The sequence below is a fragment of the Anolis carolinensis genome, chromosome 4, assembly GCF_035594765.1.
Source record: "Anolis carolinensis isolate JA03-04 chromosome 4, rAnoCar3.1.pri, whole genome shotgun sequence".
NCBI classification, from domain to species: Eukaryota; Metazoa; Chordata; class Lepidosauria; order Squamata; family Dactyloidae; genus Anolis; species Anolis carolinensis.
In genome coordinates, this window is record NC_085844.1 from 10,489,558 (window position 1) to 10,506,078 (window position 16,521).

A 16,521-nucleotide genomic window follows, 5' to 3' on the forward strand; every position below is an offset into this window, starting at 1 on the left:
AGGAAACTATTCCATTGTCATAAGTCTTGGGTGGCTGCCCTTTTAATTCCCCCAAAATGAAACACTATGTATGTACAGGGCATTTCATTTAAGGTGTGTGTGTGGGGGGGGGGATACCTAGAACTTGTGGGGTGCCATATTTATTTTCTTCCCATGATATGTATACAACTGAGACCATTGACTAAGTATCAGTATCAAGCAAGTGACACACCAGCAGAAATACATACATAGACACATTGCTTTCAATTGTTACTCCTCTGTATCATATTCTGACCTGCCTCAGCCAGGCAGCCAGTATTTCTAATGTTCACCAAGAGATTTATAAATTATCTATATTAGCTCAGGACCCCTTTGTGGATATACAACTGCTTCAGGGTTGATTCATACTTAACTAATTCTTTACCCTGCTTTTTATTGAAATGATTGAGACTCATAGTTAAGAATGTGGATGAGACTATAGGAAGTGAGAGAAATCTACCTGTAGGAAAAGAAATTATCTTCTGAAAGAGTTAGCATGGGAAAAGGTGTCTCCACTGATGCTTTATCATCAATCCTTGTTTCCACAACAAGCCAAATTTTTCTCACATATGGGAGGAAAATTTAAGGATTAGGATAAGGGAAGTGGATTGGATACAGTTATGGAATTAAAGACATTTAATTAAGGAACCTATTGATATGTGTTAAAGAAAATTATTATAAACTGGTTTGGAAATGGTACTTAACACCAGTAAAGATAGCAAACATTAATAAAAATGCTACAAAAAAATGTTGGAGAGGTTGCCAGGAGGTGGGTACATATATACATATGTGGTGGCAATGTAAATATGTAAATGTATTTTGGGGGAAGGTATTTAGAGAAATAGAAGCTATAATGGATAAGAAGATAGGAAAAAGTGCAAGTATTGCATTGTTGTCATTATATAATGTCAAAAATTTAAAAAAAAAACAGAGAAGGATGCAATAAATAATGTTAACTGCAGCAAGGCTGTTGATAGCAAGGAACTGGAAAGGTAAAATAAACATACAAATAGAAGAACGGCATAAAGAACTATGGAAATTAGCAATAAACGATAAGTTAACATGTAATTAAGAGTTAGGAAAGGGGTATGGAAGGAAAATGATTTTGATGAGGTTTGGGGAAAAATTATTGAGAAGGGTTTAAAATAAGTAGATAGGAAGTTACCTCCACAAGAAGAAATGGTATTTTGGAAGGAGGATGTAAATTGAAATGGCTCGGGGGCGGGGGGGGGGCACAGAGGTGAAAAGAAACAGCATACAAGATATATATTTTTATATAGTTGATGCAATGAATTAAGAGTGAAATATAAGAGTATTGAAGGTATTGATGTATGGATGTATTTTAAGAAAACTAATTTTAAAAAATCAAATTCTCACAGGGACAGAAAGTGGGATGAAACCTTCTGATCAGCAAAGCAAACACCACAGGGGTGTTAACCCTTCCCTGTGTTATTGAAAGCTAATATATACACTTAAAATGTACCTGTTCCAACTTACATACAAATTCAATTTAAGGACAAACCTACAGAACCTTGTTCGTAACTTAAGGACTGTCTGTATTCAATACTTAGAGAGGAAAATAGTCTTCCACAAAATGATGGAAACACGCTATGGAAGGCTGGAGCTCCCTTGGAATGAAGTTTGAATGCTTGGCCATAGCCAGAGAGAAAGTCCTCTCCTGTACATTTCAGGAACACGACTATTAAGTGTAATGTATCCCAATCCCAATCATGCTCAATAGTGGGAATTGAAGAACATGCTATACTGAACATCTCAAGATATCTCTTTAGATGCATCAACATTATAAAATTAATGAAGTTTGATACCACTTTAACTTATATATATATATGATTTGGACTTACATATAAGTATATAAGATATATCACCAGTGGACAAATGTTACTTAACATCAAACCTTTTCTGAGTCAGTTTTTCCCACTCATCTTTCTCATTTTGCATTAGTCACCCACCAGAAAATTCTTCTGTCATTATATTGTAAAATGAGGAGTAATTATCCTTCTAGACCTCTTATTCTTTTTGGAATACTCTTACCTGGGAGTCGCCATTTCATGCTTAGATAAGAGCCCTGAAATTTAGGTGGATTTTTCTTTCAAATATTGTAATTACAGGGTTTTGGTTTTATTCACTGACCCAGAATAATGGGCACGTAATTGTTGTGAGATCAAATAATTGTGTAACCCAGCAGCTGATCTCTCTACACTGCTGGATTCACAAGCTTTGTTACTTGCAGTTTTATTTTTTGCTTTACCTTGGAGATGAGTTTCTTCTGTTCTGTTTTCCTGCTTCAACAGTTGGGGTGAAAAGCTTCCATGTGGATGTGCTGTCATCTGCTGGCTGCTTTAGTACTGCAAAGCCTTTCTGGCCAAATTAAGAACGGTGTTTGCGATTCAAATATGGTTTTATGGTGTGCATTTTTGAAAAATGAAATGCCTAATTCTTCAGCCTTATTGATTAATTTTGGGAACACAATGTATCACAACTCACTAATGCAGCTCTCTAATATGCAAAACAATATAAAACTAGCATTGGTTACTAGCATTTGTTGTTGTGTGACCTCAAGATGTCTCTGACTTACGGCAACCCAACCAAAGTGAACCTATAGCAGTTTTTTCTGAGATGGTGTGAATACTAAATAGTATTTGTTGCTACTGTGTACCTTCAAGTCATTTGCAATTTATGGTAACCCTAAGGTGAATTAATCAGAGGGTTTTATTAAAATCGAGAGTGTGTGAAGCCATCCAAGATCACCCAATAGGTTCTATGATAAAGTCAGGAATCAAACCCTAGTCTTCAAAGTTATAGTTCAACACTCAAACCACTATGTCAATGTGCATCTTCGGAAAGGAGGATATTGAATCTTACCCTTCTTTGTAGGGTTCCATCACCTCCTAGCTTGTGTATTTTTTTCCTCATTAATCACACTTTCCATCTTGACCAAAGTTTCATGTTGGCTATGAAGTACTGTAGGGAATCTATAATTACTGAAAAATAGTGTGCTTCTGATCCAATAGATATGCATTGATTTTTTTAAAAAAAGACAAGCAAATAAGAGTTTGAAGAATTTATTGAACAACACTTTTCCACTCAGGCCAATTATTTCAGCGCAACACTCAATATATATATATCGCCAAGGATCCAATTTGTTTAGAAGTGTCTCATCTTTCTATTGGAATCTGCTCTACATCGGGGTTTGTTTTTGTTTTTGTTTTTTTGCTTTCTTTATTACTTCATCTAACAAATGGAAGTTTGCAAAGCATCTGTATGACTTAATTGCTTAAATTAAAATAAAGTACAGTTGCTAAGTGGGATTTCCCCTCCCACCTTTGTTGACAAATGTTCTAAGCAAGCTATTAGATGTGATGAATTGTTTTACCCATCCTAGAAATGCATCCCACACTTCAGCACCATCTTTGCCAAGATATTAATACAGTTTTAATCTAATTAAGCTAATGGGTTTTTGCACCTGGGCTTTCAAGAGGGCAATGATTTGTATAGCATCTGTGGAGCAGCTTCAAGAATTCATCATAAATATTTATTGCCACAGTATTAACAGACTGCTGCCGAGTTCACCGTGCATTTGCAAACTCCACTGAATTTTTGCAGGCCAAAGGAGAGAGAAGTGAATCACTGCAAAAAATCATTATCATCAGAGGAAGCCATAAAGCACAGTTAAGAATCAATTATCTAGCACAGGGGTCCCCAAACTAAGGCCCGGGGGCCGGATGCGGCCCTCTGAGGTCATTTAGCTGGCCCCCGCCCTCAGTTTTATAATATAATATATTGTATATACATATAATATTGATAATAATATTATAATGTAATACAAAATAACACTAATAATAATACCATATAATAATATTAATTATATATTCTATATTACATATAATATTACTAATAATATTACAGTATAGTGGTAGAGTTCAATATAGTAATATTTAATGCTAATATTGTGCTATGCTAATAAAATAATATATTGTATGTACATATAATTTGTAAGCCACTCTGAGTCCCCTTTGAGGTGAGAAGGGTGTGATACAAATGTAGTAAATAAATAAATATTAAATAAATAAATTTTAGAGTTAGGCTCGCCCAAAGTCTGAAAGGCACACAACAACAACAACAACAACAACAATCCTAATTAACTTGACTATCTCATTGGCCAGAAGCAGGACCACACTTCCCATTGAAATCCTGATAAATGTATGTTGGTTAAAATTGTTTTTATTTTTAAATATTGCATTCTTTCGTTGTTGTTGTTGTTGTTGTTGTTGTTGTTGTTGTTGTTTTTGCACTACAAATAAGACATGTGCAGCATGCATCAGAATTTGTTTGTATTTTTTTTTCAAATGATAATCCGCCCCCTCAACAGTCTGAAGGATTGTGGACCGGCCCTCAGCTTAAAAAGTTTGAGGACCCCTGATCTAGCATATGCAAATGTTTAAATAGGCAAAGGATAATTTAATAGGGTGAACATTATTGGGGTTTAGCAGACTGCATTATCCAAACAAACCTTAGAGATCTTCAATACTCTAGTATTTCCTAACCTCACTAAACATGTTTTGATTTTTCTTTGCCACCAATTGCCCCTCTAGTGAGACTCAGGGATAATTTTGACACACTTTAAAGTCAGGAAAGTTTTTTTCTGCATAGGAAGCGACTCTAGAGATTTCCATTGTTTCACTGGGAGATCAATATGGCCACCTAAACCCCTGATTGGGTATCCGTTCCTACATTTATGACTGTTATAGTTTCTGAAAGAAAGTAGAATCATACATTTAATACACCAAGCTCACACCAAACATGACAATGCACAGTTGCATTATGTATAATTGTATTATATGTGCAAATTGGTGTTTATCTTATGTACGTAGCAGCTCTCAAGAAGACATTCCAACTTAGCCAAAGTTTAACTCTTACTGGCCTTGTTATGTTCTCAATAGAACTATGTCTCTAAAGTTATGTTCATATCCAATGAACTCTCATTGGAGCTAATATGGGTTTCTCTTGATATACAAACAGAAATGAAAATGTTGTCATTTTCACTTCTATTTGGGGAGTTGACCAGTCATCTCTGTGGCAGCTAACACAACTTTGCATGAAAATATGGCAACACTTAACAGCATATTTATTTTATCGGTTCTCCTATTAGCAGATGTTGTTTAATTCCTTTGTTGGTGATGATTGATGCATATGCTGCTTTCCTTTACACTGCAAGTCTTATACTAGATGATCAACAGTCCCAAATATAATCTCATCAGAGGTACCATATACAGTACAGCTCCTATACTGGACTTCTCATCACAGTTCCATTCACCGGTGTCTAACAAAATATGTCCTCTCTTGGCATGCTCTAAGTTGTCCAGGTGATTCTACGGTATCCTTCTAAAAGAAGTGGGCTGTAGAGTCATGCTGAAGAACCTATTGAAACATAGAGTGGTGTCCTTTCTAGACATTTCCTGTATCCTCCAGTGTGATTCAATTACGTGTTTTTGCCAGAAGCATTCAGTAGAGTTGGCTGTTACTCCTCAAATTCCTAGAACATATTCTCTGTGAATGTGGGAGCCATACTGCATACAATATCTGTGTACAACGTGTGCCTGAATGTCCATCGGTGGTGGTGTGAAACCACTCCTTTAATGTATAGAGTAAATGAGCCCCAATGTTCAATGTTGAGGGCTGTTGGGAGAGGAAGAATTTGTGACCAATTGCAGAGCTACTTTGGACTCATGTCTGCTTCAACTAAATCAGTTTGGCATAGTAAATAAGGCAGCTGGTATCTACAGATCTAGTCATGCTATTCAAATTGAGCATTATTATTTTATCCTCACTGCCAAGAGCCTTTCAGATTTTTTAAAAAAGTCTAATGGCAGAAAGACTGTAAATGCAAGTCCATTTTATTCTCACAAGGAAGGGAATTCCAAAGAATTGGGATTACCATTGAAAAGACCCTATCTCATATACCCACCAGTTATGCCTGTGAAGTTGGTGGGTTTGAAAGGAATGGGGAGTCCTTCTGAGAACATCAGTGGTTGAATAGGTTTATGTAGGGCAGGCATAGGCAAATTTATTTATTTATTTATTTATTTACAGTATTTATATTCTGCCCTTCTCACCCCGAAGGGGACTCAGGGCGGATCACATTATACACATATAAGGCAAACATTCAATGCCATATAACATAGAACAGAGACAGAGACAGATGCAGAGGCAATTTAAACCTTCTCCAGCTTCTAGCTTCCTGAGGGTATGCTTGATTCTGGCCACAGGGGGAGCAGCTGCTTCATCATCCACTGCGACAGCAACTTCCTCATTCCAACGGTGGCTGGATGATTTTTATGGTATCATAAATTAGCCTCCGCACATATAAGTGGTACCTAAATTTCCTACTTGATAGATGCAACTATCTTTTGGGTTGCATAGGTCAGCAATGAGCAGGGGCTATATTTTATTTTTAACTGTCGTGTGCTAACCCCGACACGGGCTGGCCTCGAATTCATGACCTCTTGGTCAGAGTGATTTATTGTAGCTGGCTGCTAACCAGCCTGTGCCATTTGGGCCATCCAGGTGTTTTGGACTTCAACCCCCACAATTTCTGGAAGATGCTGTTTGGAATCGTGGGAGTTGAACTCCAAAACACCTGGAGCCCTCAAGTTTGCCTGTGCCTCATGGAGGGGAATATAGGGCACACCAACACTACACAATTAGTGCCTAACGTGTTTCCCCGAAAATAAGACAGTGTCTTATATTGATTTTTGCTCCCAAAGATGCTCTAGGTCTTCCTTTCAGGGGATGTCTTATTTTTCCATGAAGAAGAATTCACATTTATTGTGGAACAAAAAATGAACATTTATTATATAGTGTACAGTAGTTGTCATCACAAACCAGCATAACCAGATAAACTGTGAATCCTATCAAGAATTTCTTGTTACTGCCATTATTTCCTTGTGCAACACTTTATGGTACGTACATTTACCAATCCTGCATGCTCTGGTGTTCTGTTTGGCGGGCATACTTCCAAACAAAAACTTTGCTAGGTCTTACTTTTGGGGGAGGCCTTATATTTAGCAATTCAGCAAAACCTCTACTAGGTCTTATTTTCTGGGGATGTCTTATTTTAGGGGAAACAGGGTATATAACATTTTAGGTGCCATGTTCTTGGGGTATGCATTTTCATGAACTACTTAAAATTGTTTGTTGGATAGATAACTCTAATACTGTAAATTTGAGGGAGACTAGTAAAGGTTAAGTCCTTTCCTAAACTATTTATCTCAGGATTCCACAGGCTGGAACCACGAGAGTTTATGTGGGATCAAACTCTTGTAATGGAGCTGTATGGCTACATTCTTGACCTAAGATTTAACGATCAAAACCAGATGCAATCTACTGCTTCATGAAATGGTGAAAACATAGGTAATACGGGAGTGAGGTATTAATAGTTCTGAAAAGATGTGCATACTAATTTTGGAAAGGAGGCAGAGGGAAGAGCAATGCACCAAAAGTGTGAGCAGGTGCAGCTGTTTCTATCCCGGTGCTAGCAGACGCTGCCAACCCTTTCCCTTTAGCTCAGCTGCCAAAGACCCAAGAGGCTTCCCTCATTCCGAAGCTGGCAACTGTAAGCAAGACCAATTACCTCCCTGTAGCCTTTAATGGCCTCAGTAACAAAGCTGTATTACCCAAGGCTCGCAGGAGATTCGATTATTTTGCCAGCACTCTCTGTCACTTGCTAACGTTTCTTTCTTCCCTGATATATACTTTCACACTTCTCCAAAAGGCTTCTGCTTTGCCTTCATGTGGACGGGAGCCAATTGCCAAGAGGGCTTTTTTCAACTGCATTAACATCCCACAAATTATTGATCCCTAGAGTTGTCATTCCCTTTATGGCTTGTTAACACCTCTGAATGCTGGTCTTTTGTTTCCCTGAACTGAGTGGAAGTTAGGAGTAGATGGCCTACCAGATCCCATTCTGCTCGATCATTTTACAAACAGCAAAGTTGTAACAGAGAAAATGCAGTCCTATAAAGAAAATTGAGCCAATAAAGTGAGAAAATCAGAGAACCATCTTATTTCATTGCTTAATATAATTAGTAAATGCTTCCTTTCTCTCACATTGGCATCAAATTCTCACTTCAGTACCAAATGTAAAATGTATTAGAAGATGCCTGCTCAGCATAATTAGAACTTTAGCATTTTTTGTAGTGAGTGACTGTGCATCTACTGCTTGCTGTCAGATTTTTCCTGAATTTATATTTTTCAAAGGGAGGAAATGGGGAAATAGAAAGCTTTCCACATATTAGTAGATTGCATTTTCCATTATTCCATGCTAGGGATGTGAATCTTGATTTATTCTCACATATGAAAGTGACCAAATACAAAAGTATTTTCCTTGCCTCTATGATACTTGCTATTTTTATTGAAAGAGTAAGTAGATTTGTGAAAATTATGACTACACAAATGTCATAGGCAGTATGTACAACAAAATTACAATGGCCTCTGCTTTGTTTTGTTTTCTTTTTTTAAAAAATTAGACACACTGGATAATTTTCATGTTTTTGATCAAACATGCAGTTATGTAATTACAGTAGAGTCTCACTTATCCAACATAAACGGGCCGGCAGAATGTTGGATAAGTGAATATGTTGGATAATAAGGAGGGATTAAGGAAAAGCCTATTGAACATCAAATTAGATTATGATTTTACAAATTAAGGACCAAAACATCATGTTATACAACAAATTTGACAGAAATAGTAGTTCAATACGCAGTAATGCTATGTAGTAAGTACTGTATTTACGAATTTAGCACTAAAATGTCATGATGTATTGAAAACATTGACTACAAAAATGGGTTGGATAATGCAGAACGTTGGATAAGCGAGTGTTGGATAAGTGAGACTCTATTGTAATACTGCCTGAATTCTTCTGGGTACTCAATTGAAACAATTGTTAGTGAGTAAACATATAGGTAAATACCCTCAATTCAACAGATGTATTTTACTATATGTATCTTTTATAGCTTTGCTGATTAGTTCTACAAACACAGAATTCAGTTTCTGGCATCTTAAGGATTGTAAATAATGGACCAAATCATAGCAATTGCAGGTCAAAGTCTGTACAATTTTGTATGTGGATTTAAACTTGTTGTGTTCCATTTCAGGACAATATTCTCTTCAATACAAATATTTTCTAACCTCTCTTTTCTTATTATTCAGGGTGAAAGAGGATTTCAAGGACTACCTGGGCTGATGGGAGAAAGAGGAGAAAAGGTAAAAACAAAAGAGTTGAAAGTCACTGAAAGAAAGAGTTGTCTATGTTCTTTATGACTACTCCATTGTGTAATGATTGCACTGAAACTGACAACACTTGAGATTTGTGCATGCTGTTTCCAAAGTGATTTGTGTGAGGCAGTTACTGGCCAGCTGTAATGGTTTCAGCATAACAGATCTAAAATGTTAAAGGCAACTTGGCAGAAAATGCAGTATAAAATGTCAATGAACCATCAGATTGACAAAATACTCCTTAAGCTTCTGTGAAATCTATCCTAGATAATTAGAAGATATATACAGAGATGCATTTGTGTCACCTCTGAACCTGCTCATCAAATCTACTTTGGAAAACCTTTTTTGGGCACTCCTTGGTCCAGCATCTGATAAGATCTCCCCTCAGCCTGTCCACATTGTGTGGACACGGCAGGCTGATATGACTGCATTAAATGGCATTGTGGAAGCACCCTTTGATTGCATTTCAACTGTCATGGCTCCATCCTTAGATTTCTTGCTTGATGAGGGGCTTTGAATTGTCTACTACATAGAACTCATTTGCTGCATTGAGATATGGCAGGATGATGTGAGGATGAATTCAAAGAATCTTCTCAAGCCAATAAATCCCAGGTTTCCATAGGATGAAACTCTGATAGTGAAGTGGCAGCATATTGCTATATATATAGTGTAGATAAACTCAAAGTGTGTGCAAATATGAAAAGAAGGCACTGAGGCCTCTTCCACACAGCTGAATAAAACCCCACATGATCTGCTTTGAACTGGAATATATGGCAATGTGGACTCAGATAACCTAGTTCAAAGCAGATATTGTGGGATTTTCTGCCTTGATATTCTGGGTTATATGGCTGTGTGGAAGGGCCCAGAGATACATTCAAAAGGCAACATTAGGCTGCCTACATCATCATATAAGAAGGAAAAGATACAGGACAAGGTTAGGCAATGAGATAAAAATGTAGGATAAGGGGCATATTTTGCAAAGTCTCACTCTCAATATCCAGGATCCTTGCAGAACTCAGCTGAAGATGTTTTGGCATTTTTGAAGAAATCCCTATATTCAAGGGGACATTCCTCATAGCTGAATGCTTCATTTGGCATGTTCAAGCTGCATCCATGCATTCAGTCATTGTCATTTTCACAGACTGGAAGAGAGACCTACTTGTTCTGACTTCAGAGTTAAAATGTTCCTATCCATAGGTGCCACCCTGACACAAACACACACTGAAAATTGAAATACTTATTCTGCCATGTGCAGTTGAAAGTTTACATGTCCAAAAATGTTTTGTCTATATCTAGCAATATTTGAAAAAATAGGAGGGGCTGGGTATCTCTTGATAAGCTATTGGGAAAATCCCAAGTATCGCCATGGCTGTATTTAGCAAGTAATAAATGTAGTACTTAATATCAGAAATTGTAAAGTTGGGCAACAAGTTTCCTTTGAGACCACAAATTAATGTTACCAAGGGAAGGAGTGATTAGATTCACGTGCTTCTACTTCTAGTCGATGCTAATTGTATGCCAGTAAGAGCTCCCTATTAATTCTGCAATGTTATTTTTTATTATTACAGGGCTCCATTGGTGCGCCTGGCATCCCGGGGAGGGACGGCATCAAAGGAGCAACTGTAAGCCTTTCTCTTCCTTCCTTGTAATCCCTCTTTCCTTATAGCAGCAGGGCAGATGCTAGAAATCAATGTGCACTGAATGGAACATGTCTTGAGGATTAGTGTTGCCCTTTTGAATGCAACTGCAATGAATGACAGCAGATTAATAACCTCAACAAGGTGGGATTCGGGCCAAGACAGCAGACAGGCTTCTTGTGGATTAACAACTTTTGGATGTTCAAAGGCAGAAGGCATGTACTTGTTCACTGGAATGCTCTTTAGCGATTTATGCAGAGACTAGAGAGACTTCACTGTGGCACTGGGAGGAAATCAATTCTCCAAGACCCATTCCTTACAAATAAAAGGATGCTTTTGTGAGAGGATGAATATGCTGAGATGAACCAAGGGGGAAGCAAACCTTGTTTGTTTATATTGTCAATTAAAAGAAAGCCAACAGTTACTGAGATCTTATCTTATATCGATTCTATCTAGCAACAAAATCTGCTGGCAGAATTGTGCTATGATTATCAGTGTTGATTACCAACTACGAAACAATGAGACACAGAGAGTTGGGTTAAATAAGGGCTTTATTGACCTGAACCTATTTAAATGAGTTATGCCTGGGAGTGAGCAGAAGAGGGGTTTAGCAAGTATCTTCTGGCAGGTAGACCCAGAACAAGTTATAGAACTCTATAAAAGGAAGGAAGAACGAGTGTCAGACCCAAGGACTGACTCCTTCAAAGCTCCTAGGACCTCTTTAGGTAATTTTGAATCCATTCTACACGGCTGTATAAAATCCAGTTTATCAACTTGGATCTGGATTATATGGCAGTATAGACTCATATAATCCAGTTCAAAGTGGGTAATGTGGATTATCAGCATTAATAATATGAATTATATGGCAGCGTAGAAGGGACCTTGGACTTTCACCCTTCATAAAAAGGGTGCCAAGGTGTACCCCAACCTCTTATATTTTACCCCAATGCCTGACAAGGGCAATCTATTAATAAACACAGTTCTTAGGCTTTCTTCACAGTCCTTTAGACACAATATAGGGTAAGCAAAAAAAAAATCCCCTTAGAGGAATGAAAATTGCAAGCCAAAATTTGAGAGCATTCTGGTCATTAGATATCTTTACTGCTGGCTTTAAATCACAAAGGCCATCAAAGCATATCCACAGACCATTTGCTTTGTTACCTTAGTACAAAACATATATGGGTCAATGACCAATGGACATGATAAAATACCCATTGTGCAACTGATATGAGTAATATGTAAAAATGATGCACAAAGACAATGTGCTTAACACACCATTCTGTATACCTTAATGCACTGTTGCATGCAAAATAGTCCTGAAGGCATAATTCTGTTTGCACTGCTGTAACAATTAAGTGTTGACAAAGCAAAAGCAAACAAACAAGAAACACCCCTCTCCCTCCATGTATAGCAGAGCATTTCACTTGATTTTATTTCCCACCTTTGCTGCTCTAAATTACTTTTTCAGAATTCCAACAGAAAGAGCATTCCCAGCAATATTCTTGAAGGACTACTAGGCTAGGCCTTTCCTATTTGGTTTTTGGCTGAGCACTTGCTCTGCTTTATCTTTGCATGGTTCTTGAACACTGATGACTCTTTCTCTAGACACAACTAAAGTCTTTGCATGTGTAAAGTCTAAGCTTTTGACACTTGCATCAGAAGGCTCATCTACACAGGCACTAAAACCTGAAGTGGGCTGAAGTGGCACCATAGCATTTACCTGATGCATGAAGCAGCTTAACGTAATTATGCCACAGTAAAGGTAAAGGTAGGAGCCCCGGTGGCAAAGTGCATTAAAAGCACTGAGCTGCAAACCAAAAGGTCCCAGGTTCAAGCCCCGGGAGCGGCGTGAGCAGACACTGTTAGCTCCAGCTCCTGCCAACCTAGCAGTTCAAAAACATACCAATGTGAGTAGATCAATAGGTACCGCTCCGGCGGGAAGATAACGGCGCTCCATGCAGTCATGCCGGCCACATGACCTTGGAGATGTCTACAGACAACGCTGGCTCTTCAGCTTAGAAATGGAGATGAGCACCAAAGTCAGACAGGACTGGGGAAATCTTGACGGTCATGTGGTCAGCATGACTGCATGGAATGCCGCTACCTTCCCGATGGAGCGGTACCTATTGATCTACTCACACTGGCATGTTTTCAAACTGCTAGGTTGGCAGAAGCTGGAGTTGACAGCAGCCGCTCACTCCTCTCCCCGGATTTGAACCTGGTACTTTTCGGTCTGCAAGTTCAGCAGCTCAGCGCTTTAACACACTGCGCCACCGGAGGCTCAAATTATGCCGCATGTTAGGGAAAATCACAAAAAAAATTCTGGAGGTTCGCTTCACTTGTGGAAAACGGAATGGCATTTACTTGTGTCAGGTGATCAACATTGTAGTGGCTTTATGGTTGTGGCCTTGATGACATCCTGAGAGAGGGAAGGGTGGCTGTTTAGTGGAGCCAGGCTGCATTTGGCTCAATTTGAATGCCTGGCCTTGCCACTGTAACTGGCCCATGTAGAAGTGCCTTTAGACTGAAGGATGTTAAACAGCAGTCTTGTCTTTCAGCAGTCTTTGTCAGTCCTTGGATAGTTTCTTAGTCTGGGTAGATGACTCACTGCCCTTTCCCCAAAATGGTTCATCTGCTCAGCTCTTCTAGCTTTACAGATAAATCTAGCTATACTTTTATGTTTTATATTTGTGAAATGTCTAGAAAATCATCGTTCTAATAAAAAACATTGTCTTCTCTGTTGAGGGAGAGACTGGGCTTCCTGGAGCAGTTGGGCTTCCTGGGCCACCGGGAATCAAGGTGAGTGACAGTTTCAATTAGTAATTTAGCTGTTTCACTATTAGAGCCATTAGAATGACTTCAATCCCCACCGCAAAAGCAAAGGCACACACACTTATCTTTTAATTATGACACCATTATTCATTACTTTCTGAAAGAGTACCATGACATCTATGTCATCTTTTCCACATATACTCCACGTATATTCAACAATCAAATCAGCTCACTATAATTATGAGAAAATTTTCAAAACTTGGCTGAGTTTTAGGTAACTTGAAATTATTGTCAATAAATTAGTTCACTTTGATGTATTGGCTGAAATTCCCTTTACAGGACCCAAAGAATGAACTGTATTTACCTGTATGTTGACACAACATTCAATAAATGATTTGATGAATCTACTTTAGTTGTGCATAAAGAACACAATTCAAACCATTGTAGTGTTGCTCTTTGTGGTGAAATAGGGTAAATTTTGGACTAAAACCAAAAGCAAATCTATCATGTCACTGGCCACAATACCCTATTTCTCCATGCATCTCCATATGAAGACCCAGACTTCATTTTTTTCTAGAAGAACAGAGGTGTGTCTCGACTCTGCTGTACCATAATAGAAATTTGTCTAGGTTTGCCAACATGATTCCATCTGGTCACTGGAAGTCGATCACAGTATCTTGCTGCAGGACCTACACATTTCTAGTGAGATGCTTCCTCAGATTAAAAACATCCTCATAGCTTATTATGTATAATTTTCTCTTTTCACAAACTTTCTGCACCTATAATTGCTGTGAAAGTGGAGATGACTCTTTATTATGATAAAGGTCATGCACATCTTCTGTTTCCTCTAGTTGTGATGATCCTGATTTCTCTTTTTTATTTGCATTTTTTTATTAGGGGACAGATGGCCAGCCAGGTCCCCCTGGACGTCAAGGTTATGTTGGAGCACCTGTAAGTTGTGGGCTTTGTTTTTTTTTGTTTTGTTCAAGCTGCCAAGTGTAGTACAAATGTTTAATGACATTGTTAAAAATAATCCTGAGCAATAAATTGATGTCTGAATTTCAAACGTACACAACACAACAGTTCTTAGATGCATGGGTATGCAGCTGGCAAGCGTCTGAGTTCTACAGTTCTGCAAATGCAAAGCAAAATTCTAGTGATTTAAAAGAGCTTGAATATGGACACAACCATGAGGGACAAAACTGGAAAAGAAAAATAATGGAGAACATGGATGGTCACATTTTTCCAAATGTTGTTGGACTTTTCTCCAGGCATGGGACCAAAAGCAGATTAGAATAATTTAAAGACAAAGTTAAGCTAACATCTCATTTTAGATAGTGATTAAACAAACAATTATATTTTAAAAGCACATTTAAAATAATTTAAATGTGTATACTATATAACTGCACAGTAAAAAGCACAGAACACCACTCAACCCTTCTACCACATGATTTATGAATCACTTGCTTTCGGAAAAAGAGCAGAAGGGAGGCTAACTAGACTTTACGTGGAAGGTTATTCCAAAACATGAGGACAATAACTGTTTCACGTGTCCTCACCAAATGTGGTATTAATGGTGGTGGGAGTGAGAAAAAGCCCTGCCCTGCAGATCCTCAGATGTGAGCCATCTTGTATAAGGATATGTGGTCTTTCGATCCAAACACACTTTACTATTATCTATGCTGTCTAGTACAGATGGGAGCTGTAGTCCAGCAACTCCCATGGGACTATGCTTAACCAAATCTTGAGCTAAAATATCCCGTTTACTTGATATATGGTTCCTTAGACTTAGAATGAAGGCTTTGCAGGAGCCAAAGTCTTACTGTAGTGCTAAGTAGTCATAACTGTCTTATATTACCCAGCAAGACCTATGAGGAATTGTATGAAGAACAATCCATATACAGTGCTCCATTGGTTGGCAGAACCATGGTCAGCAAAGCAGCTTAGATTTTGACTGTTTTCTGATGCAAATAGACTGGAAGACCATCCCTGAAGTTTCTTCTGATTTTTCAACAAAAATCCTTGAAATACTGATGCACATTGATCATTTTTAAAAAGAGGACTTATGAAATATGCCAAGATGCTATATTGCAAGAAGGAATGTCATGTCATTTCAATAAGTTTGAGATAGTACGTTTGCATCTCTTACTAGCCTAGCATCTAAAACGATTCATGACAATCCTTTGTGCTATAAATTTGTTCACCATTTTTTTTTTTACCTTTTCTCAGTGTTATTATCTGGGTGACAGTAATAATATCCAATGGGTACTAGAAAAGATAAGAGTCCTTCTGCCTGATCAGGTTGATGAATATTCAATTAGCATATGCAAAAGTCATTCTGAGGCATAACATTATTCTTATGTGATAGACAGCTACTTAATAGGCAATGTCTTAAATCAGCATTCTCTTTCCACAGTTCGCATCACATAATGAGTTATTGCATGCAAGTTACTAGAAAGTTAGTGACTCATCCATGTTTTGCTCTAGGGTAGTAGTGGGAACAAAACAAAACTTACTGTTTCATCATTTGTCTCATTTTTAGGGTCTGCAAGGAGAAAGAGGAGAAAGGGGACCCAAGGGAGAAAAGGTATGGGCAGAAAGTATGTGAAATGACTCATTCTGTTTCTGCCTTACTGGCAAGGTTTGATAGCTTGATCCTGACAAAAATAGGAGAGATCAAAATAGCCAGAGGCAAAGGCTTAACAGTATATTCATCATTTCCTACATTTTATAGATAGCATTTTGAAAGAAAGAGTTTCAGTGTTTCTGCTCAGAATGCTGATATATATAATCAAAATA

The 16,521-nt window shown here is 38.0% G+C and overlaps 1 protein-coding gene across 1 annotated transcript in view; it reads left to right on the forward strand.

Annotated features, from left to right (window-relative positions):
- The window catches only part of col22a1 (collagen type XXII alpha 1 chain), a 188,433-nt gene that overhangs the window by 92,236 nt on the left and 79,676 nt on the right, over window positions 1-16,521 (forward strand). Inside the window, exons 13-17 of the mRNA XM_062979993.1 lie at window positions 9,248-9,301; window positions 10,882-10,935; window positions 13,696-13,749; window positions 14,620-14,673; window positions 16,265-16,309. Coding sequence (XP_062836063.1) covers window positions 9,248-9,301; window positions 10,882-10,935; window positions 13,696-13,749; window positions 14,620-14,673; window positions 16,265-16,309 — 261 coding nt within the window. The remainder of the gene's footprint in view (window positions 1-9,247; window positions 9,302-10,881; window positions 10,936-13,695; window positions 13,750-14,619; window positions 14,674-16,264; window positions 16,310-16,521) is intronic.